At 36.3% G+C, this 17,286-nt stretch overlaps 1 protein-coding gene across 1 annotated transcript in view; it reads right to left on the minus strand.

The window, feature by feature from the left end:
• Nucleotides 1–17,062, minus strand: part of LOC149535209 (auxin response factor 4-like) — an 87,708-nt gene extending 70,646 nt beyond the window's left edge. Inside the window, exons 1-7 of the mRNA XM_089804211.1 lie at nucleotides 15,613–17,062; nucleotides 14,918–15,013; nucleotides 14,644–14,700; nucleotides 14,197–14,346; nucleotides 13,963–14,047; nucleotides 12,577–12,667; nucleotides 12,293–12,457 (exon numbers count right to left, since the gene is read on the minus strand). Of these exons, the coding sequence (XP_089660337.1) occupies nucleotides 12,293–12,457; nucleotides 12,577–12,667; nucleotides 13,963–14,047; nucleotides 14,197–14,346; nucleotides 14,644–14,700; nucleotides 14,918–15,013; nucleotides 15,613–15,930 (962 nt within the window). The 5' untranslated portion in view covers nucleotides 15,931–17,062. The remainder of the gene's footprint in view (nucleotides 1–12,292; nucleotides 12,458–12,576; nucleotides 12,668–13,962; nucleotides 14,048–14,196; nucleotides 14,347–14,643; nucleotides 14,701–14,917; nucleotides 15,014–15,612) is intronic.
• Between the last annotated feature and the right edge of the window lie 224 nt (nucleotides 17,063–17,286).

Genomic DNA, 17,286 nt, shown 5'->3' on the forward strand with positions numbered 1-17,286 from the left:
CCACTTCTTTTGTTCTTGGGTCCAAGTATTTTTAGTTGTTTGTTGATAATTTCAGTAGAAAAATGTGGGTGTATTTCTTTTAAAAAGAAATCAGCTGCATTTCCTATATTTCATAAGTTTAAACCTTTAGTTGAAAAAGAGTTTGGGAAATCTATTATTACTCTTAGATCAGACAATGGAAAGGAATTTCGTTCTAATGATTTCTCTAGCTTCTTGCATACTCATGGCATCAAACGCTAGTTAACCGCACCACACACACCACAACAGAACATTAGCTGAACAACACAACAGAACAATCACCGAGTTGGCTCGATCCATGCTCGAACACAAACATGGTCCAAAGAAATTCTAGGCAGAAATAGTCAACAATGCAGTTTATCTTTTGAACCGATCACTCACAGTGGCGGTCCAAGGTAAAACTTTGGAAGAGGCCTAGTCAGGTCGCAAGCCCAGAATCAGTCACTTGAAGGTTTTTGGCTCTCTTGCTTTTGTTTGGATCCCTGATGCGTCACCCACCAAGTTGGATGCCAAGAGTCAATAACTTTTGTTGGATAAAGTAGTCTTCACAAAGCCTACCGCTTGATTGACATTGAAACATCTCGTCTCCTATACAGTCATGATGTAGTCTTTGATGAGCAGCAAGGACCACTCATGCCTTTTCCTCTTGTTTCTAATCCAACAAACCAGCCTATGAAGGCTCATGATTTGGGAGTTAGGCTTCCATTAGGTCCACCTAATGGCAGGGCTCCTATAGCTCCAGTTATACCAGTAATCCCTATACAAACACTTCCAGCTTCTCCTGCAAGATCACCTTGATTTGTAGATGCTTATCCTAAGTTTGATCTAGATTGTTTTAATGAGGAACCTGATCACCAAGCATCTATTGATACTAATGTTAGTCATTCTCCTCTTCGGCCTAAGTGGTGGGCTAAGACACTTGCTAATCTTCATGATGATGAACTCATTGATGGGAGAACTGCTCGAAAAAGAGCACACCTATAGAGTCTATTAACTTTGTCTCATGGCCAAAATTCATAGTGTGTTTGAAACTCAAACATATTCTGAGGCTAAAGAAATTCCAGAGTGGGAACATGCCATGATATCTGAACACCAGAGCTTGCTGAAGAATAACACCTAGGTCCTTTCTAATCTTCCACCAGGTAAGAAACCCATTGGCTGCAAATAGGTTTATAAAATCAAATACAAATCTGATAATAATTTGGATAAGTACAAAGCTCGTTTAGTTGCGAAGGGTTTTTCTCGGCATCAAGGCATTGATTATGAGGAGACCTTTACTCCTATTGCAAAGATAAGCACAATCAAATTAGTCCTACACATGGCAACACAGTTTGGCAGGAAGGTCCATCAGATGGACGTCAAGAGTGTTTTCCTCAATGGTGATCTCCATGAAGAGGTCTACATGATGCAACCTCCTGGTTTCAAGGTTGCTGATAAAAACCATCAAGTTCTCAGATTGGTGAAAGCTCTCTATGGCTTGAAGCAGACCCCTCGGGCATGGTACATAAAAATTGATAAGTACCTTAGTGATCAAGGCTTAAAGAGGAGTCCTTCATACTCGAATTTATACATCAAGAATACTGATAGTGACATCATCCTTCTAGTTATTTATGTGGATGATTTGATCATCACTGGCAGTTCGGCATCTTTGATTCAAAGAATCAAACAAAATTTATGCCAACCTTTTGATATGACTGACCTTAGGCCCATGCATTGTTGCCTAGGTGTTGAGGTTTGGCAACAGTCTTCTAGCATATTCATCTCTCAGTCCAAATATGTCAGGGATCTATTAGACAAATTTTGTATGCAGGATTGCAAGCCTGCATCTACAACTATGGAGAAAGGTCTCAAGTTATCAGCCAAGTCTGATTCTCCTCCCGTTGATGATACTACATATAGGCAACTAGTGTGCAACCTCATCTACCTCTCTGCTACTAGGCCTGACATCAGATTCGCAGTCAGCTACATCTCACGCTTTATGACAGCTCTCAAGGCTGATTTTTGGATGGCTGCAAAGCGTGTACTTCGTTATGTGAAGGGCACTTCACAGTATTGACTTCTTTACTCTTGAAGTTCTAATCCTAGACTCAATGACTTCACAGATTCAGATTGGGTAGGCTCTATTAACGATAAAAAGTCAACTTCTAAATATGTGTTCAGTTTAGGATTCGATGCAGTCTCATGGACCAGTAAGAAGCAACAAGCAATTTCTCTCTCCTCTACAGAGGCCAAATACAAAGGGATTGTTAAAGGCAGGATGTGAAGTTGTTTGGCTTTGTCAGATGCTTGGAGATATGCAGATGTCACCAGCGGGACCGACTACTCTGTTTGTTGATAACGAAGGCATTATCAAGTTAGCCCGAAATCCAGTCTTCCATGAATGAACCAAGCATGTGGATGTTCACTATCACTACATACGACAGTTGGTTGAAGACGAGACAATAGATTTGCAGTATGTTCCTACTGTTAGATTAGGTGAAAAACTAATCTCCCAAGAACACCTGCATGCATAACCCTGTCACATGGATGAAGCAAAGAACAGAGGCAAGGAAAAATCAAGGAGGCCAAAAAGCCAGATCCATCTTATGGACATGCAAAGAGAAATATCTCATATAATCCAATAAGTGAATGAATAAAATACAAAGAGGTGAATCCTTATAAAGGAATCACGAAACCCGAAAAGGGAAACTAAAGCCTAAGAAAGCTAGGGTTGCACAATATAATTAATAAAATATTAATTATATGCACCTACAAGATAGCTTAAGAAAACTAGAGTAATAGGCAACTTAATTAATTAAATCAAAGTGATTTAATTAATAAGTTAGAACAAATAATTACTCTAACACCCCCCCCTTAAGCGAAGCTTGGGAGGAAGCTAACCTAGCACAGCTATGAAAGAGAATTGGGTCCCGGCAACAAGGCCAGTTCAGGTACCCAATCACAACAAAATCTCTATAAAGAGGAGAAATAGAGAAAACCACATGGGAAAAACCCTACTCCAAAAAGAGATAGCGAAGAATGTTCCAGAAGAAGGAATAAAGAGATCAGAAGAGAATCATTGAAGCATGAAGAACCGCAAAACTCTGTCAAAATGCTGATCTGTAGAACCTCCATGGAAATAGAAGGCACGAACCATCAACCAAAGGAACCTCCATGGAAATAGAAGGCACGAACCATCAACCAAAGGAACCTCCATGGAAATAGAAGGAACGAACCATCAACCAAAGAAGCATAGAACAACAATATATCCTCCCCTTAAGGTAGGTGAGGTGACAGGCAGCTGAAAAGATGGGCCAAAAATCTCCTACAACACAGGAGCCAAACACATCGAGACTGAGGTACAAACACAAATAAAGGCATGTGTCGTCGACACTGCATGAGGAATTAGAGAAAGAGGGCCTATAAGCGGCAAACAACTATCCCCCCCATGGCACTTTATATAATAGTGCGAGTACAACGAATCACAATGATGAAAAGGATCCCGAAATGCAAGAGTGGCACTTTATCTCAGTGCGTTGCATAAAAATGCTTACAATGAATATCAAAAATGATCAGAAAAGACATAAGGCTCAAACAACAGAAGGTAGAGCCCAAAACGAAGCAACTGAAGCAACAAAATCGATCCCCGGACCTGAAACAAACAGGATATCCACCAGAATGCTAAAACGCAAAAGACTGAATAGGATGTGCCTGGAATAGAATCTGGAACAACAACTAGCATCACTGGAAAGAGCACAGAAAGAGTTTTCCAGCGATATAAAGAAGTCCAAAATCGGAGATCGAAAGCTCAAGATACGCCTCCCGGAGTGCAAAATAGAACACCCAGCTTTGACTGCCAAAACAGGTAACCAAACTGAATCAAAACCCAAAAACACCTATACCAGCATCTCTGTCTTGGAACCAGCTTTCCGGCGCATTTTTTGGATTGAAAAAATACGTCTGTATGCTCGAGTTACGGAGAAAAAACCTCCAGGGCCTCTGAAAATGCAAAAAATTATTTTTTTTTTAATTAAAAAAAATAACAAAAAAACAAAAAAACTCCACCACCACCGCACCGCCGATGGAGCGGCGGCCGGGCGGCGGGAGGGAGGAGAGCCACCGCGGGGCGGAGCTGCGGCGGCGGCCGCCGGCGGAGCCGCTGCGGGCCGCTGGTGGACCGCCAGCGGTAACCGCTAGCGGTGGCCGTCAGCGGTGACCGCTAGCGGCTCCGTTGCGGTTAATTAACCGCCGCGGCTTTAAAAAATGCCGCAGTATTTTTTTTTTGCGATTTTTTTTAAATTTCTGCCTCGAAACGCATGCAGGGGGCCGTACGGCCCTGACGGACAAAATTTTTTTGCCTCCCAGACCAACGGTGTCCAAAATGGACAAATTTTATATGGATTTTGACTGCAAACGGCCTTCCGAATCCAATGGAAGCGTCCGTTTGAGCCCAAAGTGCTCCAAAAAAAAAAATTTGTTGTCCGTACAGCCTCCCACTGCTCCAAAAATTGCAGCTTCTGAAACGCTTCAACAAACCATGAACAGCAAGCAGCAAGCTTGCTCTGATACCATGTTAGATTAGGTGAAAAACTAATCTCCCAAGAACACCTGCATGCATAACCCTATCACATGGATGAAGCAAAGAACAGAGGCAAGGAAAAATCAAGGAGGCCAAAAAGCCAGATCCATCTTATGGACATGCAAAGAGAAATATCTCATATAATCCAATAAGTGAATGAATAAAATACAAAGAGGTGAATCCTTATAAAGAAATCACGAAACCCGAAAAGGGAAACTAAAGCCTAAGAAAGCTAGGGTTGCACAATATAATTAATAAAATATTAATTATATGCACCTACAAGATAGCTTAAGAAAACTAGAGTAATAGGCAACTTAATTAATTAAATCAAAGTGATTTAATTAATAAGTTAGAACAAATAATTACTCTAACACCTACCACAAATCAAACTGCAAACATTCTCACCAAGCCTCTTGGTCCTGATAAGTTTGTCAAATTCAGAGGACAGCTTGGTGTTGTAGATAGATTAACCATTAAGGGAGGGTATTACGATAATAGATAATTGTCTATTATTGGTTAATAGTAATCTATTTGTAATCTATTGTAAATATTAGAAAGTTCCTAATATTTAGTTAGTTGTAGCTATCTGTTAGCTTTTTCTTCCAATTCTTGCCATTTAAGCTTCTTATTTCAAGCCTCATTTTGTTGCAATCAAACACAAAATCCTAGGATTCTATTATAAAGCATCTACCTTTTGTTGAGGTTTTCAGGATCGTTGCAAATGTAATAGCATTGCCATCAAGCATGTGTTTTCCAAGGGCAGCAATCTCTCACTTATATTGTGGATGAGACATGGAGAGACTATAAAGCATCTACCTTTTGTTGAGGTTTCCAGGATCATTGCAAATGTAATAGCACTGCCATCAAGCATGTGTTTTCCAAGGGCAGCAATCTCTCACTTATACTGTGGATAAGACATGGAGAGACATATCCCTTCAGGAGACATGCTTATTCATTATTATTTAATAATCAATTGATTAATTTAACCACACACACACACACATATATATCTTCAATTTAGTGTCATGGGTTTATCTAACTAAAGCTACCAAACATTAATACTCCCTCTTAGCTAGGGAGGATAAATACATAGATATTACGCCATTGGTAATATTCAAACTGGCAAAATTTAAGGATATCTTTGATCAGAAGATATCCACCATTTTGACATCACATTTAATATCAAGAGTATTAGCCTCCAGAATATCAACATATCATATTCACCAATTACTCAATAAAGTAATGGCTTGCAGAATAAAAACACATGATATTCACCGATTACCATCAAACAACTCATAGATTGTCAAGTGAATGACATCTAATACTTAGTTATTGATTTACAAGATATAATCTTGAGTTTCTTGAGTCTCTGCAGTGCTTGAGTTTTGTGGGTCTGGTCTTTATTAGGATGGTCTTCTCGATTCTTTTTCTTTCCTCTTTTGACTTGGTGGTTTCTTCTTCTTGTTGCTCCTTTTGTATTGTGCTCCTTGTTTTTATGTATATATATATATCTTCTTCTTCTTGTTGCTTGTTGTATCTTGCTCCATGTTTTTTTGGATATATATACATTTATATAGGAGTGTGTGTGTGTGTGTGTGTGTGTGTGTGTGTGTGTCCACGTATATACATGCCTATATAGGTGCGCCCATGTTTTTATATTTGCTCTTTTGTTCCTTTTTTTATTGGTTCATTTTCTTTCTTGGTTTTTTATTTTTATTTTTCATTCCTCTTTTTTTCTTTTTTTATTGTTTTTTTTTTTTTTTTTTAAAATTTTCTCTCTCGTGTTAAAAATAATAATAACAATTTTTTACTGTTTTGGTCATAATCTTCCTTGTTTCTTTTTGGGTTTCTATGTTTATATATATATATATATATACTCTATACAAGTATATATAAACATATATTAATTCATTTTTGCAAGTGTTTGTATATATATATATATATATATATATATATATAGATGTACACACATATATATATATAATTATATATATTAATATATATATATATATATATATATAGATTTTTATATATGGATCCCTTCTTGTATATATATATATATATATATATATATATACAAGCGCCCTTGAATATATATATAAGCATATGTATAAACTTCTGTTTCTTGTATGCTTATATATATTTGCTCTTCTAGGTTGCATATCAATATGTGTAATTAGATAGAGTAGGCAATAATATAGGCTTATAATAGTATTTAATAGTATAATTTGTAGCAATATATCATACTATAGATATATAGTAGGTTTCTTCTTTCTCTTTATGCTTGTGGCTTAAGTTTTCTCTGGTTTGGACTTTCTTTTGTTTTTATTTATTTTTATTGCCTTTTTTCTTTAGTGCCATTTTCTATTGTTTTTAATTCTTTGTGCCCTTCTTGTCTCATTTATTTTATTAATTTGTACTATTTTGTTCTTTGCACGAATTTACGTGCTCTCCCTTGCTATTTTTATATCTCTTGAGGAAGGCCTAGTCTGCAACTTCTCTATTACTGCACTTTCTCATCCTGATGATGGATCATGTAGTATGATCCGAAACGTTGATGGTAGAAAAAGCGCACACAATCAAATCCAGAAGACAAATTATTTAAGATATAATCTATCATGATCTGTTTCACCATTTACATAAAATGTATATCATGATTTAAGTTACTATAAGATCGTCACCTTCCAATAACTTATGCAAATACAAGTAATAATCATTTGGAAGTCGTTGCTTCCTCATGATGTATACAAGGGGTAGGCCCATTAAATAACATAGAGTTACATACATGGACTTTTGAACTCCCTCTGAATATCAATCATCTCAGCTCCTCATCCAAAGTTGCTTTGAAGAAGTGTCAAACTCCCTCTATATCTAATACTCCCTTTTCCTACAAGAACATTCTTGGAAAGATCAAGGCAAATAGATCTTATAATACAAATAAGAATGTTAACATTAGTTAAAATGTTTAGTAATTTAACTCATGCCTACAACATCGTTGTATTTCTCATTAATATTATCACGATTCACATTATAATTAATATATTGATATAGATTTATATTCAATAATCTACAATCATGAGAAATTGATTCCACATTTATAAATTGAGAATTCATAACACTTTATATATAACATATTAATCTTTATATAATTTCCAATTAATATAGATCAAATAAACACTTAATTTAAATGAATACTTAAATATATACATATGTTCAATATGTATATTTCAATCTATGTTTTCAATATATTATTTCCTCATTTTAATATGAAATATACTCCCTAGCCATTTCTCAATCAATATTAACTTAAATGCTTATTCACAATGAAATAGATAAATACTTACCTCCTTAGCACCTTTACTCACATTGCATGTAATCCATATGTGAGAAATACATCACCTGTGGTTTCCAAATATCCCAACGGTTTCCTTTGTCTTTTCACAAGCCCTTATCACCTCCACGGTGGCAATATTAGTATACGATTTTGGTTGTATAATTCCCTTGTCAAGGTTGACTTGTCCTTCCTTACCCGCCACAATCCTCCGTGGCGCATGTTCCCATCTTATATGTGTCATCTTCTCACTCCATTGTTGTTTCAATAATGTCCAAAATGCTCTGTCAAACATAGCCACTGTATTTGACATTCAATGTTTCAAACTGAAGTTTGCTTCACAGACACTGTTTCTATACTCGTTGCTACACACTATCCTTATGAAGGATATTACACTGGATATTCTTTAGTCACTAATATACACGCTTCCTTCAATGGTCAAAACATATTAATATCGCCTCAAATGGAAGTATCGTAGCCACATAATCATCAATTTTATTGTTTGTTATACAAAGGCACTCTTGTATAAGACAAACTTATCCGTCTTCCAAACTTCTTGATAAATTTTATAATGAATATTATTTCTATAGTTGACATTGACTCATGCTAAATTGGAAACTCACAATAGCATATTATTTGTTCAAGCAGTTCTCCAAAAACAACGGCACCTAAGAGACTCGAATTGTGTTTGGCAATATCCCAGAAACTACAGAGCAATGCCTCTACATAGCTTCCTCTATTGATAACGGATCCCCTGTAAAGTCATATCACCTATTGAATATCTATATTAATTTCTGATTGGAATTTTTCCATCATACCTTTAATCATTTTCTTACATTTGCAGCCTACTCTCATACCATGTCGAGGTTTTCCGGATCGCTGCAAATGTAATAGCACTGCCATCATGTATGTGTTTTCCAAGGGCAGCAATCTCTCACTTATATTGTGGATGAGAGATGGAGAGACATGCCCCTACATGGGACATGTCTATTCATTATTATTTTATAATCAATTGATTATTTTAACCCCCTCCCCCCACACACACACATATATCTTTACTTTAGTCTAATGGATTCATACAACTGAAGCTACCAAACATTAACACCTTTTCTCACCAAATTTCTTGATCAACATATAAGGAGATAAGTGCAATATCAGAGTGTGCACTTATGTAGGATCCATAATATTGTAAGTGTTAATAGATTTGTTATAATAATTTGTGTCCTAAGAGCCTCAAAAAGATAGTAAACTTGCAAATACAGCAGAGCTAGAGGCAAGAGAAGGCAAGGGCTTTCACTATTCATAAGTTTTTTCTCACACTAAATTCTACAAAGTAATCTCATGTTGAGCTGAAGGTATCATCCACATCACCAACCCATCCACATACATTAGATTATCATGAAAAGAACTAACAAGGGTTGGCACCCGAGGAGGCCAATTCCTCAAAGCATACCTAGAATATGTGGTGAAGGCTTCGGCATCTACGTCTTTGTTGTAAGCTTCCTCAACCTTGATCTTCTCAAAGATCAACATCTTTCTAGGCCTCAGAATAAAAAGTCCTCTCTACTCCATTTCACATTTAGGTAGATCAGCATCTACAAGTTGTGATGTAGGCTTAGTAATATTATCTCATTTCAAATAATTGTCATAATTATTTGTTGGCAATGTTACTCTTTTAAAGTCAATCGAAAGGTACATGGATGACTTGATCACCACTGTGAATCTCAGCTGGTCAGTTCTATTTATACCATTTAGGTCATTACAGGGACCTGCAGTTAGAATCAGTGGTTCAATTACCCTCCTATATAGTGATCTATAAACAGTTTTACTCTCTAAGTGGAAAATATTGCTAACCTGATCATGATGTGACAAAAGATAGGACGGATTTGGCAAACTTGTTCAAAGCGATGAATTGATGAGCCCAATTTGCAAATCGGCAATAAAAATAAACAAAAAATAAAATCTGCATTACTTGTCCATGCCAAATTTGGTAATGACCATACTCTATTCCTCAATCTAAGTAGGAATGCATTATTACGAAGTAATTGGTACATATTTGCTTGTTATTTATAGAGACTGAGAGGTCAATATATACAAAAGAATAAAACGATGTTTCCTTTGGAAATGATCGTAAAGAATAGAAATATTCTATTCTAGCTAAAAGAAAGTTAAAAAAAGCTAACATATAACTACAGCTAACTAAATATTAGAGACATTCTATTATTTACAATAGATTACAAATAGATAACCATTAACTAATAATAGAAGCTTATCTATTATCGTAATAGTTAATCTATCCAGAGCACAAAACTGTCAAAAAATGTAAAAGGTAGATTTTGTTTGCTCAAAGTGCTATGCACTGCTCGTTGTGGGCTACAAACTAGATTGCTTGGATAGGGCAGCTAAGCATTTCCGACATTCAACCTTAAGGTGTCCATACTTGTGGCAATAGTTGCATTGAATGCTCTTTTTCCTAGAGCCTTCTGAATCTAGAGCAGAGGATTTTTGCTAAGAAGACTGTTGAGAACCAAAACCACCTTATCGTTGTCGTGCCATAATTGCAACCATTGAACTTATGATTTCCCTTGACCAAAATATTAGTCAACGATGCTATAGCACGTTTTCCAGTTTAAAAGCATGAAAATTTGTGAAGGCACATTCTTCGAGGCCAAAAATGGAAGACCCAAAAAATTTGAAAGGTGATCAGAAGAGAGCTCGAAAAACTCCAGAAAGAATATATTGTCGATTTCTGAATTTGCTGGTTAGAAAATTGAGGCACGAAAATCAAGGCACCCAAAATAATAGACAGCCTAGTTTAGCTCTCTAAAAACCCACCAAAAATCTATAAAAAAAATTGCTCTAGTACAGAAATTTAGAGTTTTGAACAAAAACGGCCCTAACTACAAAAAAGCTTAGAAAAATGGCTGATTTGGAGAGAAAATTGTAGAATCTAGGCACGAATAACCAACAGAGGTTTGCAAAAAATCTAGACACCTCCAAATAGGCAAAAAACAACCACTTCTAAAAAAAAGGAAAAAATAGGCCAAAAAACAGACGCGCAATTTTTAGAGAAATTTGGACACGAGTGGTAGAAAAATTTGGGCACGAGTTGCAGAGAAATGGCAACCAACAGACCTCCACGTGAACAGCAGAGAATAACCCTCGATTTTCAAAAGATTCAATCGCGCTAAATGCAAATAGAAGGGTGCGAGTTCACAGACCGAAAAAATCGCAGGAGTCCAACGAAATGGCATGATTTCTGGTAGAAAACCCTAGTCAAACTAGAGGTTTTGAAGCAAATATGCATGAAAATAATTTCAAAAATAAAAGACTGATAATTTCAGCCAAGAAATTATAATTATTTTCAAAAAAATTTAAACTATTGGCTCTAATACCATATTATGAAGTAATTGGTAAATATTTTCTTGCTATTAACAAAGACCGAGAGGTCAATATATACGAAAGAATAAAACAATGTTTACTTAGGAAACGATCGTAAAGAATAGAAATATTATATTCAAGCTAAAAGAAAGTTAAAGAAAGCTAATAGATAACTACAGCTAACTAAATATTAGAAACATTCGAGTATTTACAATACATTAAAAACAAATAACCATTAACTAATAATAGAAGCTTATCTATACTCGTAATATGCATTGTAAGCTAACCATATGGGTATAACTCTAAAGTTTGTAAGAAAGGTATAAGTGAAGGTAATTCATAACTCCGAATAATTTATAACCCTATAATTTAATAGATTGAACATCAAACTACTGTTTGCTCTTCTCTTCAAACTTTATGGAATGCTATTGTAAAAAATATTTAACAAAATATGTACATGGCACCAATCAAGGTGTACTTTTTTCAATGTTCTCAATTAAAAAAAATGGATTAGCAACAGATATAAGTACCTCATAAACAGAATATTTATGCCTATATGTACAAGTGTGAAAGGAAGGTATATGACCACATTTTCCCTTCAACTTTTCAACGATGGCTTCATTTACTTATGTTACTGCCACGAGAACTAATCAACTTTTCCTACAGGAATTAAAAACTATGACTTTGGACTCTTGGAGCATAAAAATGCAAACATAACAAGAATAAAATATTAAAAGAGATCAACTTAAATGATTCCAAAAGTAAAATCATAGGAAAGCATGACGTTTGCAAAAAAACACAGTTTGCGTGTAATGAGACCTAGTAAGTAGTGAACTAGTTGGTAACACTATATATAATTATACTAGATGCCTTACACTTTAAATAGAAGTATTTCAGAATTTTAATTTCTACTCGTTCTTGCTTCTTCTACACCCCACATAAGCACAAATCAGCTCTTCAGCACATCTTCCTTTAGCTGAAGAATCAAATGGGATAGTGTATACCTTGGGTTATAGAAAAGGCGAAACATGCTTTTTGTGGCAACTGCATGAGCTACAGCAGCTAGCACACCCGAACGCATACCCTGTCCTGAAACCACTGAAGAAGGTACATTACTTTGCTGCCGGGAAGCACGTCGAATTCCTAACCTTAATTCCCCATTTTCATCTCTGTTCATCAAAGAAAAGTCATGGCCATAACATAAAGAGAGGAAGCATACAATGTGAAGTACTATTGACGACAAGGAACATCTAAATAAAAAGACGAATTCCCTAGTACTGGAGCATACCGCAGAAAGAGTACAGCATCTCCAGCAACTAGCCTTTTGTAACTGACAAAAAGACTCCATCCTGTGGTAAGCAAATGTCTGCGTGGCTGACCTGCAAAATGGTTTTAAGTGTCAAACAAAACCTTAAATCTGATGATCACTAGCTGAGATGAAGATCTTATATGTTTTGGCCAAAAAACATCCCTCAACAAATTTAGAACAGATCGCTCATCTTGTCATGTAGTTAGGGACACGATTTCAGGTGTATTAGGTATTGGTGTGGATGCATATGCTTTTCATGTCATATCACTAGTTAATTAGAATAAAAATTATTTATTCTACATGTATAGGTAAGCGGTGGTAGTAGGTAGTTGAGCGATATATTGTGGGACTTTAAGAAAAACAAGACATGTGAAGAATATTATATGCATTGATATCTCATGTTTGAGATATAGTGTGGAGTGTCCTCTTCCAATAAGGAGCATTGTATGGTGTTGTCATAACTCAAGGGTTATTCTATTCATCTATATATTATAGATTTCTATTATTTATTGGCATGTCATCCAAAAAGGAGCATTGTCAACAAATAATTGAAATATCAAAATGTAGTATACTGAGAAAAAGAACAGACATTGAATTTCAATAAGTATTCAATGGTTAATTTCAAAGGGCGATTGATTATTGCAATAAATACAATTTGGTCATCAATATGAGTGCTCTCCATACTGATGATTTCTGATTTCTACATATAGGGATTTTTGGTTACTAATATCTGATTTGTAGCTTGTGGTGAGGGAGCAGCTCCTACGTGCTTCAAACAAACAAACAATTCACATTTCGTTTTGGTGCACTCAAATGAACCTTTTTATTTTCTGTCTACTTTTAAATTAGATAATATTTCAATTTGGATTAACTAATTGAACCCCCATGTCTGGTGTCTCCTGTGCGCTTGCACGCTCTGTTTAGGTTAGCTACTCACAAATCTACTTATTAGTATCTAATACACCATAATATCATATCCATAAGCATGTGACACATCTGTGACTCCTCAAGATGTTAGAACATTTTAAACACTCCTTCCAAAGCATCCCTAAATTACTATCATAGCCTTTGGAGCTCTTGCTACTATTAAAAGGATATCACAGACACTAATTGGCTGTAACTATCAATATCCACAACTTCTGGTGGAAATTAGTTATTGCTGTCCTATCAGGCTTATCAAATCTGAAGATTTGGATATGGTACCAAAGCAAGTTTTCTAAAGGGATATTAAAGACCAAGGTGTTCTAATGTTTTGCAAAATTCCAAACCTGCAACGAAAAGACAAGGGTAATAATTTCTAGTTTGTCACAATAACACACACAAAGATTGAAGAATATACATCAACTGCAGTGCCCAGTTTCATACCCCTAAATATATGCCGAAATCTCCATTCTCTTCCATGTAGATCCTTTGCAACAAGTTCTTGGGAAGGTCGCTGTTGGCTATAGTCCTGAAGCATGTTTTAATAGACTTGTCAGCTCTGATAAGGCTACAACCTTCAATTTAATCTTGCTTTTGCTAACTCAACTTTGGAAACCTACACATAAAAGCAGTGCAAGTTTGTTTGTAAGCGAGATATTATCAAAGATTAGAGCATACAAGTGGCGGAAAGCAGTCCTCTGCAGCCCTCCGAGGAACTGAAAACCCTCCATGGGTGCTTGTATCAGAAGCTGTTAGAGTCTTACAAAACATATGAGGAGTGGTGGATGTGGGTGCAGACTGTAGCTCTTCTGCACATTTCTTGCTTTCCTGTAGCATTGTAGTCATCCAGTCAGTATAAAACTACAAAACCAAGATCATGAATATATTAATTCAATAAAGAGTCTGCAAAGGGGTTTGCATTTTTTTATAGTAGTTTATGAAAGTGAGTTCATCTGAACAAAAACTAGAAGGCAAGGTCACTTCAAGTTTTCGAGACTATAAGTCACAGATGAGAGAAAGAGGAACTAAACACTCTGTTGCAATTGTTTCTTTATCAAAGGGGCAATCAAGGTAGGAACTAATACTAATATTGCCCAACTGTACACATATTAAAGCGACTCATACCTCAGATTCAGGAAATAATGTCAATTGTGCATAGACTTCATCCATCTCCTGGTCAGCCTGCTAACACAAAGAAACATGCAGTTATATATCAGGTCCCTAAAACATATTTCAGGAAGACTAAAAGTTATTGTCAAATAATTGCTACTGCTCTATTTTTCACAAATACTTCACGTCAGCACGACAAGAGATCTAGACAAAGACCACTTAATTATATCGATTAACGACTCAGATAATCAAGAGAAGATCTTTCAAGAAGAGATTAGTAAAAACTCACATATAGATCTACATTCAGTACACGACACAAAATTTGGGGAAAGAGTGTGTATGAATGCATTTGTTGGTTGACAGCCTGAGCTCTATAAGACGCCACCTGCTCGGCCAAAATATTAATATTAATTTATTCTTGGAATCGCAACTGCAATTCAGAAATTCCAACGTAACAGCAAGGTAGTAAATTTCTCAAAATAAAACTTTTGTCTAGATCTTCAAATCAACTCTTTTGTTCCAAGGATGTAAAGTAAGATGACGATTTCAATCAAAAGAATACCACGCAATGTTTTAAGTGTATTCTTTCGAGCTCTTTTCTTCTATATGACATGATATGAAATGCAAGATTCCAACCAACATAAAATTACTAAGAAAGGCAGGACTTATGCAAGATTTCAGCCCACATAAAAACAGGAAACAATGCTAAATTTTGATGTTGAAGGATTTCAACCAGATGCATATACCGCGTAAGAATTGATTTTCTTCCTGCATGATATAATGTAGATGCATGATTTCAAACAAAAGAAGAACTGATCAAGGCCTGATTTTTCTTTCAAAAATTGAGATGCAAGATTTGGACCAAATTAAAAGTACCAAGTAAGACTTGCTTTTCCTTATGGAGTTTTTGTTTCTACAAGATGTACTGTAAAATGCATGATTTTAACATCTAAAAAAATACTGAGCAAGGGATATTTCCTCTACATTCAAGGATGCCACGTCTGGTTCCTCCTCGGCAATTGATGCAACGGGTGGGGTGAACCTGCAAAACGATCCAGAGTTAAACTTATCGATGCCACCGCCATTGTTGTCCGTGAGCTGTTCCAAGTGGCCCTGAGGAAAATACACGACATGGCTGCCCTTGGGAGGCAGGGTGATCAAAGGACCGGCACAGGCATGCCAAAGCTCAGGGCATATGGACTTCATGCCTGCTGTCGCAATGGCGTTTTCACCAAAATCCCCACTATCATAACAGAAAGTAGGAGGAGGAGACTGCTGCAACCCAGGTGGGCTAAACTCCATGTCGACAAATCTAAGCAACCCAAATCAAAAGCACCGATAAGAACTCCAGGAATTAACCCACATGTGATTTTTAACCCAAATGAGATTATTTCAAGGTCAGTTCAGCGTCAAGTCAACTCGGAGAAAACCATCCTCCGGGGCTTGCACATGTTATTGTATTAGGGCACTTTACTCAAAGTATATGTTGCAGGATCTTCATGTATTGGCTATTTTTCCTTCGCCTTCCACCGTTTGTACCTGTTAATCCAAATGTGTACCCCAAGCTGTCCAACAGTGTCCAATCCGACCAGAGAAAAGAAAAGGGCAATCAATACTTACAGTCAGACCATGGTCCTTCTTGGCCTGGCCTGCTTGAGTACGAAGTTAGTTGCTTGCAGATCACAAGCCACCTGCTCATACTTCACAACATACATCCTTATCAAAAAATTGAACAGTACAATTATCAACGGCGACCATTCTAAATCTCGGAATGCTCATAAAAGCCGCTCTATGCTCTGCTCGGTTTGTTCACAAAGTGTTTGACAAAATCTGTCTACCAGACAAGGCCTTCAGAGCTCATCCCCATTCATCCTTTTCAACCCACTTCTTTTCTTGAGTCCAATCCAATCAATTCCAGCTTTAATCTACAATGGGTTCTACAGTACTTACTTCCTTCTCCATCATCACAATCACTGTCACCTGCTACCCAAAAAAATAAAAAGAAAAACCAAAACAAACCCACTTTAGTTTTAATTAATACATATTTGGTTGTGTGGGTGGATCTATCGTAGATCCATTGATTGGGTCAGACAGATATTCCTTTGCCTTCCTCTCTCCCTCCAAAGTTTAAACCCTCTGTATTGTAATTATTTAATTGTAAGCAGGTATGCATATTTTTCTGAGCCAAGTATATCCTACTGAAATTTCTCCTTTATTTTAGGGTGTTGTTTTAGAAGCGCTGCAGTCTTTTCTCCATTTGGAGGACATGTTTGGTCTGACTGTTTTTCAGATGTTCTCTATTTCTGTGCACTTGTTGTCGCCATGCCTTTTGTATGCTGTCCCACCTTTGGGCCATTCACACTCCTTTTTTTAAATAAAGAATTCTGTAGTTGGAACTTTGGTGGCAACCAGTGGGAGAATTATTTTCTTAGTTTTCTGGGATTGCTTAATACTACCTACCTATTTCTTAGAGGAGAATTTTCTTGTTTCCTGCTCCAGATAGTGACATTAATCATTGTACACGACTATCCGCAACAGGAAATCACCTAGATTTTTATAATTGTTATAATTGTAATAGGTTTTGTGAAGAATATACGTACAAATATATATCAAATTGTTTTATTACAAGTTTTATAATATCAAAAGTAGTTTGGCAAT

Source organism: Cupressus sempervirens, chromosome 10 (genome assembly GCF_028749045.1).
Source record: "Cupressus sempervirens isolate cs-2001-9-10 chromosome 10, ASM2874904v1, whole genome shotgun sequence".
Lineage (NCBI taxonomy): Eukaryota > Viridiplantae > Streptophyta > Pinopsida > Cupressales > Cupressaceae > Cupressus > Cupressus sempervirens.